The sequence below is a fragment of the Petaurus breviceps genome, unplaced genomic scaffold (genome assembly GCF_028583685.1).
Source record: "Petaurus breviceps papuanus isolate PSGF00001 unplaced genomic scaffold, PetGlider_PUasm1.0 90919, whole genome shotgun sequence".
Taxonomy (NCBI): domain Eukaryota; kingdom Metazoa; phylum Chordata; class Mammalia; order Diprotodontia; family Petauridae; genus Petaurus; species Petaurus breviceps.
The window spans coordinates 25,296,009-25,315,959 of NW_027187378.1; the positions used below are offsets into that span (position 1 = coordinate 25,296,009).

At 39.3% G+C, this 19,951-nt stretch overlaps 1 protein-coding gene across 1 annotated transcript in view; it reads right to left on the bottom strand.

Moving 5' to 3' along the window:
* Positions 1–173: 173 nt before the first annotated feature.
* NEURL3 (neuralized E3 ubiquitin protein ligase 3) overlaps positions 174–19,951 on the bottom strand; it is a 27,103-nt gene continuing 7,325 nt past the window's right edge. The window contains 4 exon segments of the mRNA XM_069075623.1: positions 174–2,679; positions 2,681–2,867; positions 5,211–5,273; positions 6,973–7,467. Of these exon segments, the coding sequence (XP_068931724.1) occupies positions 2,640–2,679; positions 2,681–2,867; positions 5,211–5,273; positions 6,973–7,467 (785 nt within the window). The 3' untranslated portion in view covers positions 174–2,639.

A 19,951-nucleotide genomic window follows, 5' to 3' on the forward strand; every position in this document is an offset into this window, starting at 1 on the left:
AAGGGCTGCTTTGGAGTTGTATTAAGCTCCCTAGCACTGGAGGTTTTTAAGTGGGGGCTATGACAACTTGTTGGGATGTCATTCCTCAATATATTCAGGTAAGGGTGTCTGATTAAGGAGGTTCAGGATTCGTGAAATGGAATGCTTGGCACTCCAAGAAAGACCCAAGGCAATTTCTTTAGAATATTTATTCAGAGTATATGTGTATATAGGCAAGTGAGAAAGAAATCTCATCTCATCTCATACCAAAGATCTTATAAAACATTTCTTCACAAAAGTATTTCCCTTTTCCAGATATTATTAACTACTATACAATTCTTAAATTCTCTGGTCATAAAATCTTTTTTCACATAATTGACAAAACTTACAAAAGGAGGTTTTACAGGTCTTTTCTTCACATAATTACCAATAACTACCTTTCACAAGCATACTTTTGTAAATAATTGATTTATGCAATAACTCCAAATAGCTTGGTTAACAATCTCACAAGTTTAAACAGTCTTAACTGAAATTTTCTTTTAATACAAATGTTCACCAGTAACAATATCATAAATAATTATCATGTACCTAAATTTAGACTTTGAAACCAAAATCAAGTAATTACCAATCTGGTGACCTTAATTTAATTGTTTCCAAATTGCTTTGCACAGAAAATCATTTATCCCATAACCGTTGGCATAAAATTCACACCTAAAGAAAATTCCACATAAGGTTAACAAACATGAAACAATAATTTTTAACTTACACAGTTTATACTCAAATAGAACTGTTGTTTTATACAAGGCATTGTACCAAGCACCTTTACAATTATATTAGTCCCATAAAAATCCCTAGGATTTGGATTCCACCACCATTCTCTTAATGAACAGTAAACTAAGGTAAATAAAACTATTTGGGGTGGGGGGGACATACAGTGAATCACTTTCTTAATGCCAAATAACAATAGGTACCTTTTGATCATGTAACTATATATTTCTAAGTTCTAATATCCTTGGCCCTCAGAAAGGAAATATATCCACAAATTTATTTCTTTCCTTAATATTTCAGTTCCCCATTCACATTCATATCTCCCAAAAAGTTTACAAGAAGTTTGCTTTTCCCTTATTATAATCAGGTCAGTTTAAAACATATTGGGCTAATATTCTAACTGCTTTCTCTGGTTCTTAAAATAATAACACATTACAATAGTCTATATTTTCTATCACAATCAGTGCCTATCTCAAATTCAATAACAATAACCACTCAGTTTTAGCCTATATACTAAGAACAAAAACTTCCTCGAGCCCTCTCAACATGCTTAAACCATCTGATACTAACACAAGGATCCTGACTTTTCACAGTGGATTTCTGGAAGGACGGCATTCCACCCTTCGAATCCTGTTCGTGATGCCAATAACGTCCAATTCTGGAGGTTCAGGATTCGCATAAACGGAATGCTCGGCACTCCAAGAAAGACCCAAAGCAAATTCTTTAGAATATTTATTCAGAATATATGTATATATAGGCAAGTGAGAAAGAAACTGGAAATAACAGAGTAAGAGGATTAAAGATAGCAGAATAAGAGTAACTATGATTAATAATGGATATATATATATGGATATATATACAATATATATATAATATATAATAATGGATATATATACAAGCATCACCGTTGCAGGGAAGCACCAACACCTGACCACACAAGCTGGGGAATCCTAGTACAGCTGTCAGGGTCCTGCACCAGAGGGTCGAAGGTAAGACATCTCCTCCATGGGTGAGAGTCCAATTTGGGGTCTGAATCTTACAGTTTAAGTAGTGCTGAGAACAAAGAAGGCATACTGCCAGGTGTGTTTAGCAAGCATCATATCTTGTGTGAGGAGAGAAGCAGCCCTTAAGTTCTCAGGATCCTCTGTTCTCAGACAGCTCAGGGTAATAAAAAGGTCATATTGAGTTGGGGCCTTGGTTTGTATAATCTTATTCCTCACAGCGGGGCTTACCTTGCCCCTTCAAAGGGTTGAACTAAATACCTCTAAGGTTCTTTTCATCTTAGAGAAGATTCTTTAGTTCCAGTCCCATCCCAGTTTCTTACTAGTTACCAGTCCCATACCCAGTTTCTACTCTTTGTGCGAGGGGGTGTGGTAGGATAGTGGGGAGAAAAGAGGGGAGAAGAGTAAAGGAGGATTGGTGCTTTTGCCATTTGCTTCTAACTGTCCCTGTCCTACTTCCTTGGCTCTCAACCAATGGACTCACCTCTTTCATAGCACTCATATGTTCCATGAAATAAAACATAATAGTAACAAAAGTTTCTAAGTATATCACACTTTATGGTTAGAAAATACTTTATATACATTCATTCCTTAGCACACTCTTGTGAGGTAGGTAGCATCCCCATTTTACAGATGAGGAAACTGAGGCTGAGACATCAAGTGACTTGCCCAGGGTCACAGAGTTAGTGACAGAGTCAGGATTTCAGTTCAAACCTTTTGATTCCTAGTCTTTGGTAATGAAGTGAGGCCAGGATGGGTAATGTAAAAGAGGTCACCCACAGAGTCTCCTTATTCATCATGAAATGGTAAAGCCAGCTGGAGGGAACAGGTGTCCTGAGAGACGTGAATGAGCCCAAATTTCAGAGGTGAGCTGATCCTGGTCCTCCTGCCTCACCAGTTGAAATTCCACGCATCTGCTGAAGTAGATTTACTCTAGACAGAAGAGTTCAATCTTGCAGCGGCACATGGGGCACTTGGCGGTGTCTCTGAAGATCCTTTTGGCACAGCAATAGCAGAGGACGGTGTGGCCACAAGGAAGAAGACAGGCATTCTTGGCGTGGTACAAACAGACAGAACACTCTTCTTCTTCATCTCTAGCCTGGAGGCAGAGACTGGACTCTAGGAAGACAAGAAAGCTTGGCTGAAGCAAAGCATCGTGGGTAAAATGTGAGTCCCCTACCCTAGAGATCTGCCTGTCCTAGGAGAAACCTCTGAAATTCTGCTGTCCATCTCTCTTTCCTTCTACCTAGATACCAGGTCATCTCCACCTCCCCAGGTTGCTAGGCTACTGTGCTCATGCTGCTGAGCCTTGGGAGATCAGAAAACAAAAGGGAGGTTAGAGAAAAGGATGGAATTATTTCTTTGTGCCAGTCAACACAAGTATTTATTAAGTGTTTGCCATGTGCCAGGCACTGCGCTAAGCCCTGGGGATACAAAGAAAGGAAAATCCAGTCCCTCTGCCCTCAAGGGGCTCCCATTCTAATGGGGGAGACTATAGGCAAACTCTCTATAGGGGTGGCTAGGTGGCTCAGGGCACCAGCCCTGGAGTCGAGTACCTGAGTTCAAATGTGGCCTCAGACACTTAATACTTACTAGCCATGTGACTTGGAGTAAGTCACTTAACCCCAATTGCCCTGCCTTCCCCCCTCCAAATAAAAAAAAACTCTGTAGCTGGTGGAGTGCAAGCAGCCCCTGGAAGCATAAACCAGCCCCGGCAGGGCAGCTGCAGCAGATCATTCATTAACTGAAAGGAAAAACAAGTTCTTTGATAGAAGAAGCAGATATCCGAGTAAAAGAAGCCTCAGCCATCACCATACAGCTGTCAAGATGAAGCAGGAATGTGAAAACCATCCTCAGAGAGGAAGGGAAGAAAGGCAGCAAAGAGAGAAATTAGAACAAGAACCCAGGCAGGGGACCTGGCCAGGAGAGAAATGGTGACCAGGACAGATACCATAGCCATTCTAACCAGAGGAAGACCCTCAGTGAGAGGCCTAGTGCCGAGTGGAACCGAGGTGCCCAGAAGACCCAGGAACAAGAAGCAGAAAGAGAGCTTAACTCTCTGCGACTGGAGTGTGGCCAGAAGAAAGATGTAGGTAGCAGCAGTGATGTGGAGAGTGTTTGGCAGTCTGCTGGTGGCCACAGTAGAGGAAAAGACGGGTCCAGAAAAGGGTAACCTACAAAGGCCAGGCAAGGACTCCAGAGAGGTCAAGAAGATGAGGATTAAGAAAAAGCCATTAGATTTGACAGATAAGGAATCTTTGGTGACTTTGGAGAGAGAAGTTTCAGTTGAATGATGAGATTGGAAGTCAGACTGAAGAGGGTTGAGAATTGGGTGAGAAGAAATAGTGACAGCAATGATAGACGGCTTTTCCAAGGTTAGCCAAGAAAAGAAGAGAGAAAGGATGTTAGCTAGATGGGATGGTTGGATCAAATTAGATTTTTGTTTTTAAGGATGAGGAAACATGGGCATGTTTGTAGGCAACAGGGTAGGTGCCTGTAGATACGATGAGAGTGAGGAATGTTGGAATAATTGAGGAAACAAACTGCTGCAGCTGACAGAAATGGATGGGACCAAGGATGAATGTAAGACGTTTTTCCTTGGCAGGAAGAAGGGCTTCCTTTTTATGAGAGACAAAGGTAAAGGAGGAGAGACTGCTAATGTGAGATGAAGAAAAGGAAGAAGAGGGAGCTCTCATTGCTCCCTGCTGTGACAAGCACAGTACTTTACAAAATAAAGTGGTAATAAAGGCAACTCCGTATGATGGACAGATCACAGGAAAGATCATAAGATCGGTTTTTTGAGTTTGAGCTCTGACTCTAGCTTGGTGATTGTAGGCAAGTCGTTAACTTTACTCAGCCTCAGTTTCCTCATCTCTAAAAGAGGGAAAAATATATCTATACCAGCTGGGACCTGAGAGGCCACCTCATCCAAACCCACTGATATGAGAGGAGAAAACTAAGGACCATAAGTAATTTGCCCAACATCAGACAGGTAACAAGTGGCGATGCTGGGATTTGAAACAAAGTTCACTGACTCCCAAATTCAGCCTTCTTTTCACTGGTCCCCACTGCTTGCTTTGTAAGCTATGAAGTGCAAAATAAATGTGACCATTGCTATCATTACTTGATATTGTCAGTTGGAGTGCTTTGACAAAAACCCATGGAGGGGGCAGAGGGAAGAGAGGAAATCCACACTCATGGACACAGGCTGAACTTTGTAATACGGGTTTTTTAAAAAGGACAGGAGGCAAGTGACCTCAAAATCACACCAGGAACAGTCCAGGGATAGACCCCAGGAGGTCTAACAACCAAGCCTTCAGTCCTACCTCCTTACTTCAGGGTGTAAATCCTTCCTTTCCTCCTCCCCCTATTGTTTTTTATGATCTGCCTCCGTCCACTCCACCCACATGACGGGAGCAAGAACTCAAATGACTTTCCCCTTAATAATGGAGAGGCATTTACCATACAGTTCATCCCTGAACTCCGGTGTCATAAATCTGGATCTGAAAGTCGAGCTCCCTGGAGCTAAGAAAAAGGAAACAAGGTTGACATTTGAGGACAAATAAAACAATCCAGTTTTGCAATCTCTTCCCACCTTTGGCCCTGGGAGGAAGGTATGGGGAGCATCCTGTCCTCTCACTTTCTTTTTTGGGGATTAGGTATTTGGCCCATGCCCATGGCCCCCAGCAACAGAAGCCTCTGTACATAGGAAAAGCATTAATCTTCAGATTTCAACTTGTCCTACCCTTTTCTTAACCCTACATTGTCTTTTTTTTTAATGTATTTTTAATAATATATTACTCCCCCATTACATGTAAAAACAATTAACCATTAAAAAAAAGTTTTGAGTTCCACATTCTGTCCTTCCCTCTCTCCCCTCCCCCTTCACTGAGATGGAAAGCAATCTGATAGACCTGCCCAGCCTAGTCTTAAGAACTCTTCCTCCCAGGTAGAAAGGCCCCAGAGGCATAGAGAAACCCTCCCACCCAATTGGCCATTGAACTGCCTACAGCTCTAGTTTTAACCAAGAAGGGATTTTACTGGGGCTCATTCTTCTCTGGGCTTTCCACCCAGTCAGAGCTCTTATCCTAGCCTTCTTCCTGAGCAAGTTGGGGACTGTGAAAGGATAGACCTGTTACAATAATCACTATTATTTAAGCTATATAGTGCTTTAAGATTTGCACAGTGCTTTAAAGATGTTATCTCATTTGATCCTCACAACAGCCCTGGGACATTTGACCTGTCGTCTTCCCTTTGTCTGGAATGCTCTCCCTCCTCCACTGTGTCTACTGACCTTGGCTTCCTTAAGTCCCAACCAAAATCTCAGCTCCCATGGGAAGCTTTCCCCAATCCCTATTAACTCCAGTTGTTGAGCACAACTCTACTGTACCCTTCCCCTAATTGATCTGTGAACAGGTATTTCATCACAACTCCACCCTTCCCTCCCCTAATAGATCTGTGAGAAGGAATTTCAGCCTAGGATAAAATCCCTGCTCCATTCTTCCCAGACCCCTGCCCACCCCACCCACCTACCAGATATTCCCCATCTCCGCCCATTCTAGGCTCCCTATCCTTCAGCCTAGGGAAAAAAAAACTTCCAGGGCCAAGGGCAAGGGAAAATTCAAATATACACTGACCAATCACTGATTGTAGTTTCAGCTTACGTAACCTGACTATTGTAATCTCTTTAAAAACCGGCACATTGTCCATGCCAACAGACTGTTTGATCTGGGTATGTGACCCCGGCAGTCTGGTGGTAATAAAATCCACTTCCAAATTTACTCTTGGGGATCTTCTGTCTCTCCTTCATGCTCTACACAGTACATTCCTCTGTTAATTATTTCCTATTTATTCTGTGTAGCTTGCTTTGTATCTCCACCATTAGATTAGAATCGACTTGACAGCAGAGACTATCTTTGGCTCTTTTTGTATCCTCAGTGCTTAGCACAGAGCCTGACAGTAGGTACTTAATAAATGTTTACTGAATTGGAGTCCCTATTTTACAACTGAGGAAAAATAGAGATTAAGTGACTTGCTCGAGTCTGAGGTAGGATTTGAACTCAGATATTTTTAAGTCCAGGAGTCTTATCTTCTGTATCACCTAGCTGTCATTAGGGTTAGTGAGTGTCCCTGAGAAATGGGGACTTGCACCCAATCTAACTGGAATTCACTCCTTTCCCTCTCCACTCCTTTCTCCCCACTATTCAAGAATGAATAGACTCACCGAGCAACTCGATGGTTTTTGTAGTTCCATAGACATCCATTACAGCCCAAAGGGGAGAGCTCACAATCACTCCATCAAATAACAGAAACTTTTTGACCTTATTGGTTCTCAAGAAGACTTTTCCTGAGTTGTTGACCCAGAAGTGGATGATATCTCCAACCTTAATGAATGGATCAGGCAGGACTGCTGCCCAGGTGGGAGACTGGGCTATTAGATCAGGACAGATAAAAGGGGGCAGGCTACAAGGGTTGATATTTGAGGGGTTCAGGCAGCTGAACCCTACACGGAGCCCTCCAGTCCATCCATCCTCCCTCTTCAGGATTCTGACAGTTACTATTTCATAAGGCTGCACTGGCCGGTTGGTAAAGACAATGCCGTCGTGAAAGGTAGAGATCCTCTCTGCCCTGGAGTAGCAGTCATTCAGCAGGATCTGGTTGCCTTTGGCCTTGGAATGGAAATAGAGGGGCTGGTAGGACCTCTTCTGCTTAAGGTATTCTGAAAAAAAATTCACATGACTGGTGACAGGACCAAAAAAAAAAAAGCCTTTACTCCCATAGAGAGTCAATTTTACCAATTTTTCCCTATGTTTCCAAAGGGCCCAGGACAGTTTTCATCATCTTTAAACTCTTAAAATCAAGTCTATACTCTTCATGAGGATGACTGCCAGACTTCTGCTTTCACCAAGGGCTATCTGCAAGCTCTATGGTCTTTTACATCATTGTAAGACCTCATATTCACCCAGGCCTTGGGTCAGGTATTCTGCTGAATAAATTTCTGCTAAATGAATGAATGTTTTTTGGGGGAGTGGGAATAGGGGGTGATAATAATTTAATATCAATTTAATAGCCTCAATAAGAGCCAGAGTCTGAACTAATCAACCAGAAGAAGAGCCTGGACCTAACAGCTTCTTTGTTCTCTGGGTAAACTCAGAGAATACCTCTTCCTATGTCAACAAGGCCAAATGGAGCTGACTTTATGGCCGTTGAGGAATAAGATTCTTAACCAGAGACACTACCTTCAGTAATGGGGATTTTTCTTACCTTAATATCTTTTGGACATATACTATGTTATGGCATGTTAATGGTAAAGAAAACACAGATAGCCTGGGTCATAATTTCAATCGACATTTTGTCAGCTCTCTTATTTTATTGTATTTACCACCTATTCAATTAAGAAAATTCCTTTCTCACACAATGATTAAAGATTTATGGACATTATAAATTTGAGTGACACAGTCACCCTGAATTGGGATGGTTCTAAAATGTATTTAACCTATATTTGATTGCATGCCGCCATGGAGGGGGCAGGGGGAAAAATTCGGAACTCAAGGGATTGTGGAACTGAATGTTGTAAATTAAAAGTAAATAAGCAAATTTAAAAAAGTATTTAAGCCTTCCCATTCTTTTGTTCAGACAGTCAGATTTTATCTGGCTCCATACATGTATGTATTCAGCTAGCTTTAAGGGAATAAACAATATGGATTTATATATCGCCTAGCCTATATACATAGGAGAATCAGAACTAGCTTCCATAGAGATAGCATGTAGTTGAAAGACCACAGGGCTGAAAATTGGGAAACTTTGGTTCTTATCTTTGCTGAGCTACCAACTAATTAGCTGTGTGACCTTAGCTGAGTTCCACATCACAGGGCTTGGGTGTTCTTATCTGCTTGGTGAGGCATTTAGACTGGATGACCTCTAAAGCAGAGATATAACTAGTAATTTTGGTACCAGGGGCAATCACTGCTAGGGTAAGGAATAAAAACTGGAGCCAACAGCACAAAATATGCCTTCAATTACCTTTGTAATTGATGAACTGAAAATAATCCAAGAAATTAAGACACATTCAATCAAGCAGGCTGAAGAATGAGTTACTTTTAGGGCTTAGGAGAGGGAATGTCAGAGTTAGAAGTGATGTTGAGGTGTCAACCTCCTAGAATTTGATCTAAGAAAGATAAACTAATTAGGTTGTGTTCATCTGAGCACTTTTTTCTCCTCAAACTGGCAGCCCATGAAGAGCTGCAGCATTGGAACTGAGCCCATTTGGGGGTTGGGGTGCACAGTTTATATGTTCTTTGAAGAGTAAGTATTCCCAAGGGGTGCTAATCAACTCTGATTGGTTAACACACTGGAAGGTGGGCTATGTTAAAATGTATGTGACTTAGGTCACCTAAATCTAGGTCAAAGAGACATTAATTTCCATGTCACCTGTCTTGACTATAGGGAGAATCAGCATTTTCCCAGACTAGTCTGAGCAAACACAAAGATCTGGAATACACCCATTAGTCCAAACTTAGAGCTTCTTTTACTGTCTGATTAGATCTTGGCCTGGGCAAATCTTTAAGAAAGATTTCCCACACTGGTTGGTTTCTGGATGAGGAAGTAAAAGGGGAGAAAAACCTTGGTAAGCCCACAATCACACTATCAGTAATTGTCCTTTTGAAAAAGAAGCCAAACTTTGGAAGAAGGGGTCTGGGAGAAGCTCTGAATTTCCAAGATAATGATTACTACTACTACTACTAATAATAATAATAATAATAATACTTTTTACAGAGGCCATCTAGTCTGTGAAAAATGATTTTTCTTAGTAATCATTATCTTGGAGACTCAGCTTCCTTCATCCCCTTTCTCCCAAAGTTCAGTTTCTTCTTGAGAAGGATATCAAGTTTGGGCTAATGGGTGTATTCCTGCTAATAGTGTTGCTAGGACCCTCTGAGAAAGTGTTGATTCTCCCTTTTGTCAAGACCAGTGATATGGAAATTGATGTCTCTTTGACCTGGATTTAGGTGACCTAAGTCACATACACAGAGACCATCATTTTAATATAGCCCACCTCCCAGTGTGTTAACCAATCAGAATTGATGGGCACCCCTTGGGAACACCTAGTCTTTGAAGGATACATAAATTATGAACCCAACCCCCAAATTGGGCTCTCAGTTCCAAACTGTTAGCTCCCATGCAATACATGATGGCCCACTTTGAGAGAATAAAGCATGGACTCCGACAATCTGATTTATCCGTCTTTCTTAGACCAACTTTCGGAGGTTAATATTTGGTTCTGTGACTGAGGATGGGATTGGGCCTGGAGACTGGACTCATCCCCCAACAGTGCTGGGACTGGGCACCCACAGGACTCTTTTCTCCTGAAGTCCCAGCCCTGAAGGGTGGGTGAGTCTTATCCCCCAAATCCCTTCACCTATATCTCAGACTCCCTTTATTTGGGTGAGGTCTGCTCTTCTCTCCAAGCTGATTCTAAGGGGAAGATGTCAAGACAGGCCTCTCCTGAAAGGATATCCTTTATAATTTGACTATCAGTTAGTCAGTCAAGAGTAATTCGGCCTGAGATAAATTGTATTGTAATCTGAATTAGTTACTTTTAGAAGGAAGTGGGGAAAAAAATTAGAATAACTAAAATATAACCCTTAATTTTGATCAGTTTAATGCTAACTATATATATATATATATATACACATATATATGGAATTCTAATTCTACATTAGTTTATTTTAAAAACAAACTAAGCCTACAAAGCCAACAAGTAAATTAGATTTGTGGACACTTCTCCTGTCATTCTCTCTGTGTTTCTGTGTTTGTAAAATAACTGTAATGTTTGTGCCAAAAGATTTAAAATGTAGCCAGCCAGAAAATTTCTGGGAAAGAACTTCCACCTTAGGCTTTCAGGGAGAGACTAAGACTTTTTTCTTGTTGGGGGGGGTCCAAACACTGGTCAAGTTAGATACAAGAATAAAGTTAGATAACTAGTAATGAAATTGAAAAAGCAGGGTGACACTCTTCCAGAAGTTAGCTGGAAGGTGGAATCAGCTAGCAGCAGCTTTATATTGAAAAGAATCTAGACCAAGCAACCCAAAGATAGCAAGGGCTGATGAGAAAAAGCTGAGTTTTTGATTCTCCAGAGTTAAATGAATTCAGGTTTAATTAGATCCCAAAGCTAAAGTTTTTATATTATGTTTAAATTAAATCTATAAAACTGTCTTTGCACACCCCATTCTCCAATATATCTGACATCAGAGCAATGTGTTTAAAACTGCAAAAATAAGCTTTTTTTTTCCTTTTAAGACACTTTGATCAGGGCTTTTATATCATAGCCTTAAATGCAGTTACTTAGGATTTCATCCATTTCTTTAAAATGTATATTAACATTATAAAAGCTGTTGTTGTTGTTTTTTTTCCACACACATTTATGTAATGTTTGTGAAGGGTGTGAGAAATACAGCTCTCACCACACCCAGAAATAACTGTCCGTGTAACCTTGAGCAAGTTACTTTACCCTGATTGCTTTAAAAAAAAAAAAAAGAGCAATACAGCTCTCCATTAAGTGTTAACTCTCCAGATTCTAAAAGGTAAGAAGCAGAACAAAAAAAAGGGTGAGTATGATTTTCTATTTCTAAAACTATGTTAGTTAGGCAGTCAAGCTTTGTAATTTGTCATTGAGATTTGGGAGTAGCCAGAGCCCCACTCCTGTGTTTCAAAAGGAACATAAGCCACTGAATGTCTCCTAAAAATTAATCACTAAAAACATCTAAATGGATTTTCCTTTTTAAGGATTTGTCCCACAAACTTCTTCATTTATTGTGACTAGGAATAGACAATGCAGGTTTCTATCTCCTTTCTGAGAAAATGAGAGATTTGGAGATCTTTGATCTAGTGAAGACCTGAATTTTGTGATATGCAGGTTAATGAAGAGAATCCCTTGGGTTGAAATTAACTCCACAGCCTGGGTAAAGTAGGATTGCTGTAAGACTTTGGTTTAACAGTGGTTTGTTCGGTCTGGGATATGGTTGAAATGTAAAGTGAAGGGAGGGGTAGTCTGAGTAATGGGTTTGAAGGATTAGGAAAGAGATATAAAGGCTTGAGTGAAAATATGGAAGGTAGAGAAAAAAAATGGTTTGGGGACAAATCGGGACAAATTGGGCAGCAGCAAGCCCATGTGCTCTAAGCTTCCCCTCCACCACCATCCTTGGATAGTTGCCCCCACCACTACCGCCATGCTTGGATTGAGGTGCCCTTGTGCCAGCTTCAGATAGTTTAAGCATATTGAGAGAGTGTGAGGAAGTTTGATTTTGTTTTAAGTAAGGAAGATGGAAAATGAAAATGTTGTAGCCCAGTATGTACAGTCTGAAATTCCCAGGAGAGTAGAATGGGGAACTGGAATGCTTAGGGGAGCTTTTTATCTGATAAATCTCAAAAAGGAGATGGGACTTAAGCTCTTTAAATAAGTAGAGAAAAGGGTTATTTGGAGTTGGGAATTATCACCATGTGTCTTTTTAAGGGAATATATGAATTTTTGGATGATAATCTTTTCCTTTAAAGTGCCAAGGGTATTAGGCTTTTAAAAAAATTAAAATGTTTACCATTAGCAATTACAAATCCAGATTTGATTTTATTTAAGTCAAAATCTGTCCTGAAGGAATAAAAACAGTGGCTGAGAGTGCTCTCCCTATCAGGATTAAACATAAAAAGATATTGTTATTTGGCATTAAGAAATTTCTATAAAGTTCTATTTACCTCAGTTTACTGTTCTGTAAGGGGATAATCATTACAACCTACCCCCAGGGCTGTTGTGAAGATCACATGATTGTAAAGTGCTTCCCACAGTGCTTGTTGTAGGACAAACACTATTGGAATGTTAAATGTTTTTCATACTTGGTAACTTTATATGAGTTTTTAGATGTGATCAGTATACAATGTCAATGGTGATGAGATGAATGATTTTCTGTATAATGTAATTTAGAAGCATATCTAACTAAATTAAGGTCACCTGATTGGTAATTGGTTTTGTTTCAAGTTTTAAATACATGATAATTATTTGTGGTATTGTTATATTTCTAAATTGTCTTATGTTGTGTACTTTGGTGAACACTTATATCACCTATGTTGTTAGAAAAGCAATTTCTCTTATAATCTAGATGATGTTAGATTAAGAATTGTACTGTTGGAAAGAAAAAAAACCAATGGGTTAGGAAGCTGTTAGGTCATCATTCTATTGAACCATGTGTTGTAATACTCTGAAGTATTGTAATTTAAGGAATCATAAACTTCCAAGTTTGTCTATATCTAAAAGGAAGTTTCAACTAAAATTATTTGGCTATCACTCATGAAAGTTATGAGATTGTTAACTAAGCTATTTGGAGTTAATGTTTTAATAAAATATTTACAAAGGTATTTTTTATGAAAGGAAACCTGATAATTATACAAAGAAAAAAACCTTGTAAAATCTCCTTTGCAATTCTTATCAACCCCTGTGTAATAGCTTTTTGTTGTGGAATTCTTACTGAGTAAATGGGAATCCTTGCACCAAATAGGGGTGTGATTTTAAAATCTGCTTCATCTAAGGATATATATATTTGTGTGTGTGAGAGAGAATTTGGAGTTTTGTCAACCCTCACTATCTGTATGAGATTCCAGAATGTAATAATTTTCTTAATTTCTAGTGATATATTTAAAGACAAAGGGAAGAAAAGATACTGAGTAAATTTTTAAAGGCTTGGTAAACTTACTGAGATAAGGCTAATTTTAATTGGGTATGTTCTTGGCTTATAAAAACTGAATCTCCTCATTACAAACACCTTTTTGACTAGAGAATTTAGGTAACTAGGAATTTTATGTTAATTAGGAATTTAGTTTGTTATAGTAACATCAGGATAAATTTTAAGCTGTTTTTAAGAAAGGGAAATACTTTTATGAAGAAATGTCTTGCAAAATCTTTCCTGTGATTTTTAGGAAGTCTATTAAATTTTCAGTAGCAAGCTAATTTATTTTGATAATTTGATATTGATAACAATTATGTCCAAACCTACTGTGAATTTTCAAGTTTCATTCCTGGGTTTGCAGTGTCCTTGGACTCACATCAAATGGGTACTTTCAGAGAAGCAAAGTCAGAGTCAGCAACTCAATGGACAAAGCATCCGAGATCTCAGACTGTTGATTAATACTAAAGCATCTGAATTACTGTAATGAGTCGGTGGCAAGGATCTTGCTGTTTTGATCTGACTTAGCCATTCCACTGCCTAAGCAAGAGTTAAAATTAGTGTTTGAACTTATCATATGTATAAGATTTAATTCCTGAAATATCACCTTCTTTCAGTTGAGTATGGCTAAAGGGTAAATAGTCTTGAAACAGATGCAGATCTATTAAGAGTAGTAACTTATGAGCTATCTTGTGTTATCTTAATGGGAAATTTGATTTTACTTATCCTTTATTGTTTAATCAGGAAGTAGAACATGTGTAGGAATGTAGGCAAACTACTTAAGACTCACCTTAAAGATATTCCCATTGGTTTAAAGGAATTCTGAGAACAATAGTATTTTTCTGTGATGAATCTTAGTGTTACCAATGTGGAATTATAGTCACATACCTGAAACTCTGATTATTAGAACTTTCTATTCACGACCTTATGGAAGGGGTAACTAGGTGGATAGAGCACTGGCCCTGGAGTCAGCAGGACCTGAGTTCAAATTTGACCTCAGATCCTTGACACTTAACTAGTTGTGTGACCCTGGACAAGTCACTTAACCCCCGATAGTCTTGCCAAAATAAAAAGAAAAAAAAAGAGACTTCATGGAACTGTTAATTGACCTTATTCTGAGTCTGACTTCAGGTATTATTATTCAAGAATGCTGTTGAGTCAATGATCCATGATACCTGTAACCCTAGGGGGTCTACAAACTGCATCTATGAATTGCAGAGGGTGTTCTCATGGGAACAGTTGGGAGAACAACTATTTCACATGAGCTGAGGTAGGATTTTCCTGATTCAAGTTCCTCAATATGATGCCTGGCTGACTTTAAGCCTGACTCAATGCAATTGGCCATTCTACTTAACTCCTACCTGGAATTGACTTGGTTAGGGAAATAGTGTTCCCTTACCGTAGTTATATCCTTATTCTTTTATAACAAATTTCTATCACCAAAAAGTTTTGTAAGCACAATATTAAATCTATTAAATAATAGACTGATACTGAAAGATCTCTGAGTTACTCTAATAAGACTAGTTACATATATTCCTATATAAGTTAGGGTCCTTTAATTCCTCATAATGGTATGGAGATAATTAGGTCAACTATTTGTGAAACCAGGATATGATTCTATTATTTAGTTACTGTCTCAGTTCTATTACAATTAGTTATTTTAGAAGAAGAATGGCATGTAGTCTATCTTATAAATGCCTTAAAAGAAGCATCCGCTTTACTTAAGGGTTATTTGAACATGGCTAGAAGTTGGAATCATTTTATTATAAATAATTTATTTGATATGTATTGTATAAAAATTGATTACTCAATGTATTTGTGTGTGTATTGGAGTCCATCTTATAAAAGGTGTGCTCTTAATTCTTTAGTGGAATCTCATCTTCCTATTGGGGGAGTGAATAATGTAAAGTATAAAAACTGGGTTGTAATTTTTCCCTTTTTTAATTTTGAGTTTCTTAGATATATCAACATGACAATTGGTCAACCTAAAAAATATAAGTTCTCTGATCGAAAAGGTTTCAGTTTTGATTTTATAATAAGAGAGACATAAAGTTGAGTTAACTTTCGTCTTTGACCTGGTTATTGGCAAAGTAATTTAAAATTGTGTTAAGATCTATTTTGTAGGAGGTTTTAACAAAGAAAGAGGATCTCCACAAGGAATCTGAAGAAGACACTGTTGGAAATTGCTTAAACCCCACTCAGACCAGAAAAATCAGTCGGTGTCCAGACTGATGTACGAGATGAAACTTCGGAGCCTTAAATGGACAATTGCATTCATTGTTTACTTTTCCCTTGGCATCTTTTATCTGTACTGTCTGCTTACTGAAAAGGGGACTGCCCCCTTGATTATGTCAGTCCTCCAATCAATTTCTCCCCTTTCCTTCTACATTGTTAAACATCATAAGTCCCCCAAACCATTGATGAAGGGTTGACCAGATATCAGTTAGTGATTCATTGAGAAGGCTATTTATGCCTCTCGTTAGAATCAGATAGGGGAATGTGAAAAATGATTTTTCTTAGTAATCATTATCTTGGAGACTCAGAGCTTCCTCCATCCCCCTTCTCCTAAAGTTCGGTTTCTTCTTCAGAAGGGCATTAAGTTTGGGCTAATGAGTGTATTCCTGCTCATTGTGTTTTTCTGAGAGGTCTGGGGAAATGTTCATTCTCCCTATTGTCAAGACTGGTGATTTAGGTGACCTAAGTCACATACCCCAAAGACCCTCATTTTAATATAACTTACTTCCCAGTGTGTTAATGTAATGGTAATGGAAATTTGAAAATCTTCCCTGCCCCTAAATAAGCCTAAGGAAATTCAAAGACCTTTCCTGCTTTGAAGATATACCCTGCCCCCTAATAGGCTGAATGTAATCACATGAAGCCTGTGGTGGGAGGAGTTTGCTGAAGGGTGGAACAGAGTCCACAGAAAGCTGGGAGTCAGAGCAGCTAGATGGTGGGAGAATGAGGATGTACCCCAGGGAGACCGGTTTGTGAGTAGATGTTGGTTTGTGGGAAAGCTAAAGGATGCTGCGGCTCTCTGTACTGTTATGCCTCATTAACTTCTTTGTTACTATGATGGAATTGGCTGTTTTGGGGATTCAGTTTTCTGGTGTCTGAATAAATGTTTTACTTCTGTCTTATATATGGAGAGTGTTATATTTTGTTATTGAGGACTATGCCAGCATGTTTACAGTGGCAATCAGTGCTGTGAATATTGTGTTGGCAATACAGTTAATCAGAGTTGATTGGCACCCCTTGGGAATACCTATTCTTCAAAGGATAAATAATGGGCTCTCAATTCCAAACTCAGAGTTGATTGGCACCCCTTGGGATTACCTATTCTTCAAAGGATAAATAATGGGCTCTCAATTCCAAACTGTTAACTCCCATGCAATGCATGATCACCCACTTTGAGAGAATAAAACATGGACTCAGACAAACTGATTCATTTATCTTTCTTAGACCAACTAGTAGAGGTTGACAAGTCCAACCCATAAGATTTAAGGAGAGGTCTGTGAAGGTTACTTCCTTTTTGCTTGCAAGGGGATGACCAGATTGAAGGTGGGTGGGTGCTGAAGGGGGGCTTATTTCTCCAGGAAAGAAGGAAGGAAAAAAGAATGGAAAGGATCACAAATTTGCTCTTGGGATAAAGAGAAAGAGAAACATACAGACTGCTTTCTCCATAGCTACCTAGAACTCAAAGTTCTACACAATTGAATTATCAAAATTAAACTAAAAAAAAACCTCTTACTTTTAGACTTTGCCCCCTGGTGAAGTCTTGATTAGTAAAAAAGGTTACCTGGTCTACTGACTCTTGAGGGCCTCAACAATGCTTCACAGCCCTCCCAGCCATCTTCTTGCTACTCATCTTGTTATGTTTCCCCTCCCACAACCCCCACCTCAAAAGATTTCTAGCTCTAGAACCATTATAAAATCAATACTGCCATTGCTACTGGATAGTGTCAATCAACTTCCTTATAGCTGTACTCATCCTTCCTGTGACTGACCAAATCAAAACACCTTTCTGGAGATCATTCCCTATATGTGTTGCCCATCTTTTTTTAGAAGGTAAGCTCTCAGAAGGCAGGGCTTTTCTTGATTTTATTTCTATTCTATACAAAGCACAATGCTTGGCACATACTCTTAATCAGTTTTTTTTTTTTCGGTAATTTATATCTTCTTCACTCTTTGGGAGTTCCTATTCCCCTCATTTCTTTCTCTTGGACATGTATGAAATTTTTGTGCTCTCTAATACAGCACTTCTCTAATATCTCCACCAGTTCCAGCATTCCATGTTTCTATAATTCTCTTTGCAAGATTAATATTGAAGACTAGACTGTTTCAAATCATCCTGCTCCCCACTTTCAAAAACCTTCCCTCAATTTCTAAAAATGCCCTTGAGTGCACATCAATAATGACACCCTCCAAGACAGTAGGGGAAGAAAGTTCCTATATAGATCCTTTCCAATCAATGGCTTATACCAAGCCTTTGTCAACTTCAGGGCTCCAAACAGGGTAAGTCAGTGATAGAAATGGGGCCCAGATGGGTAGGGATACTACATCCAGGGATCTGGTCAGCCTGGCAGAATCTAAGGCATGGGTATGCTTTGTTCTTGGGTTAATGCTATAAAAGATTATGGGGCCCTGCATCAAGAAGAATTCCCCAAAGGAGTCATGTGAGAAGCAGGAAACTCCTATCTTGTGATCCCCCTTCTAAACAGTGCCTCAAAGGAAGTCCTTTCTGCTTTTGTGTTATATAGTGCTTTATTTAAGACCTGCATCTATAAAGTCCAGAGCCAAGAGCCCCTTCCCTTCTCCAACTCTATCATGAGATAGGAAATCTGTTTCCCAGGCAGTTATCAGTCAAGACCATCTGCAGTCAGGGTGTCTACAAAACAGGCTGGATGCCTGCAAGGGAAAGGGACCAAGTAGAAAAATGGAATTTATTTACCACTTGCCATCAAAACTGAAAGGAACTGCCTTTTTTTTTTTTTTTAAAGCAATCAGGGTTAAGTAACTTGCTCAAGGTTAAATGGCCAGTTATTATTTCTGGGTGTGGTGCTGAGTATCTGAGCCCGGATTTGATCCAGGTCATCCTGACACTGGAGCCGGTGCTCTTACTTGCTGTGCTACCTGGCCGTCCGAGGAACTGCCTTTTCTATGGAACCAAGTGAGTGAACTTGGCTAGGACTCAGCTTCTCATGTGACTGGGGACTGATGGCCCTATGCCCTATGCACAGCTATAATTCTTCCCTTCTTTCAATCTTCTGGATAACAGGAAAATGGATGTCTACAGGACTGTCTCTGTACTCTGTACTCTGTACCTTGCGATTGCAAAATTATTTCTACCCCTTCTCCCACCTTCCTTTTCACTCCCCCCCAGATCTTGGTTCTTGCTGTTAGAAGCAATATGGTGCCTTAAAAACATATTGGTGCGATGGTAAGACAATACCTGAGTTCTAGTCCCAGCCTTCCTGCTTATTAGCTGTTTTTTTTTTTTCTGGAAATAAATCACAATTTCTCTGGGTCATAATTTCCTTAATCATAAAATGGGGATAACCACCTATCTGCCTTATTTATCTTATAGAGATGTTGTCACCTAATGTGCATGGAAGTGTTTTGAAAGATGTGATGTCCTCTGAATTTGAAAACTATTGTGTTTCACATCATTATTTACACTATAGCTCACACTTTTCTAGTGCTGCCAGGCTTACAAAGTATCTTCTTCAAGACAACCTTATGAAGCAGGTAGTACAAATATAATTTCCCCTCCCTGACTATGAGGAGCCTGAAACTGAGAAATTAAGGGACTTGTCTATGGGATCACAAAAAGTATTTTTTGTGGTAGGTAGGCCTTGAACTCTGATCTTCTGATTTCAAGTTTAGTATACTAACCATTAGACCACACGATTTCTTAGAGTGTTATTTTGATGCAACTGGGGATTTAGAAATGAAAGAGCCCAGTCCCTTCATTTACAGATGAGGGAACAGAAGATGCAAGACAGGAAGTGATTTGTGGAAGGTCACGCAGTTAGGAAGGAGCAGAGCCAGAATTTTAATCCAAGTCGTCTGACCTAAGAGGTAATTTAATTCAACAAATATTCATTAAGTGCCCATTATGTACAGAGCAATGTTAGGCACCTGATGAGAAACAAAGATCAATAAGATGTAGTCTCAACCTTCAAGGAGCATCTAGTGTGTTAAGGGGAGAGAAGATGAATGCAAACAACTCCTATCTCTTAGGAGGGATTTCCAATGGGAATACACAAGGCTGTCACTATTAAGTTGACCATTTCTTTCTTGTTCTTCTTCTTTCCTTCTTGTTCTTGTTCTTGTTGTTCTTCGTGTTCTTGTTCTTCATGTTCTTGTTCTTCGTGTTCTTCTTTCCTTGTTCTTGTTGTTCTTCGTGTTCTTGCTCTTGATGTTCTCATTCTTGTTCTTCATGTTCTTGTTCTTCGTGTTCTTGTTCTTCATGTTCTCGTTCTTGTTCTTCAT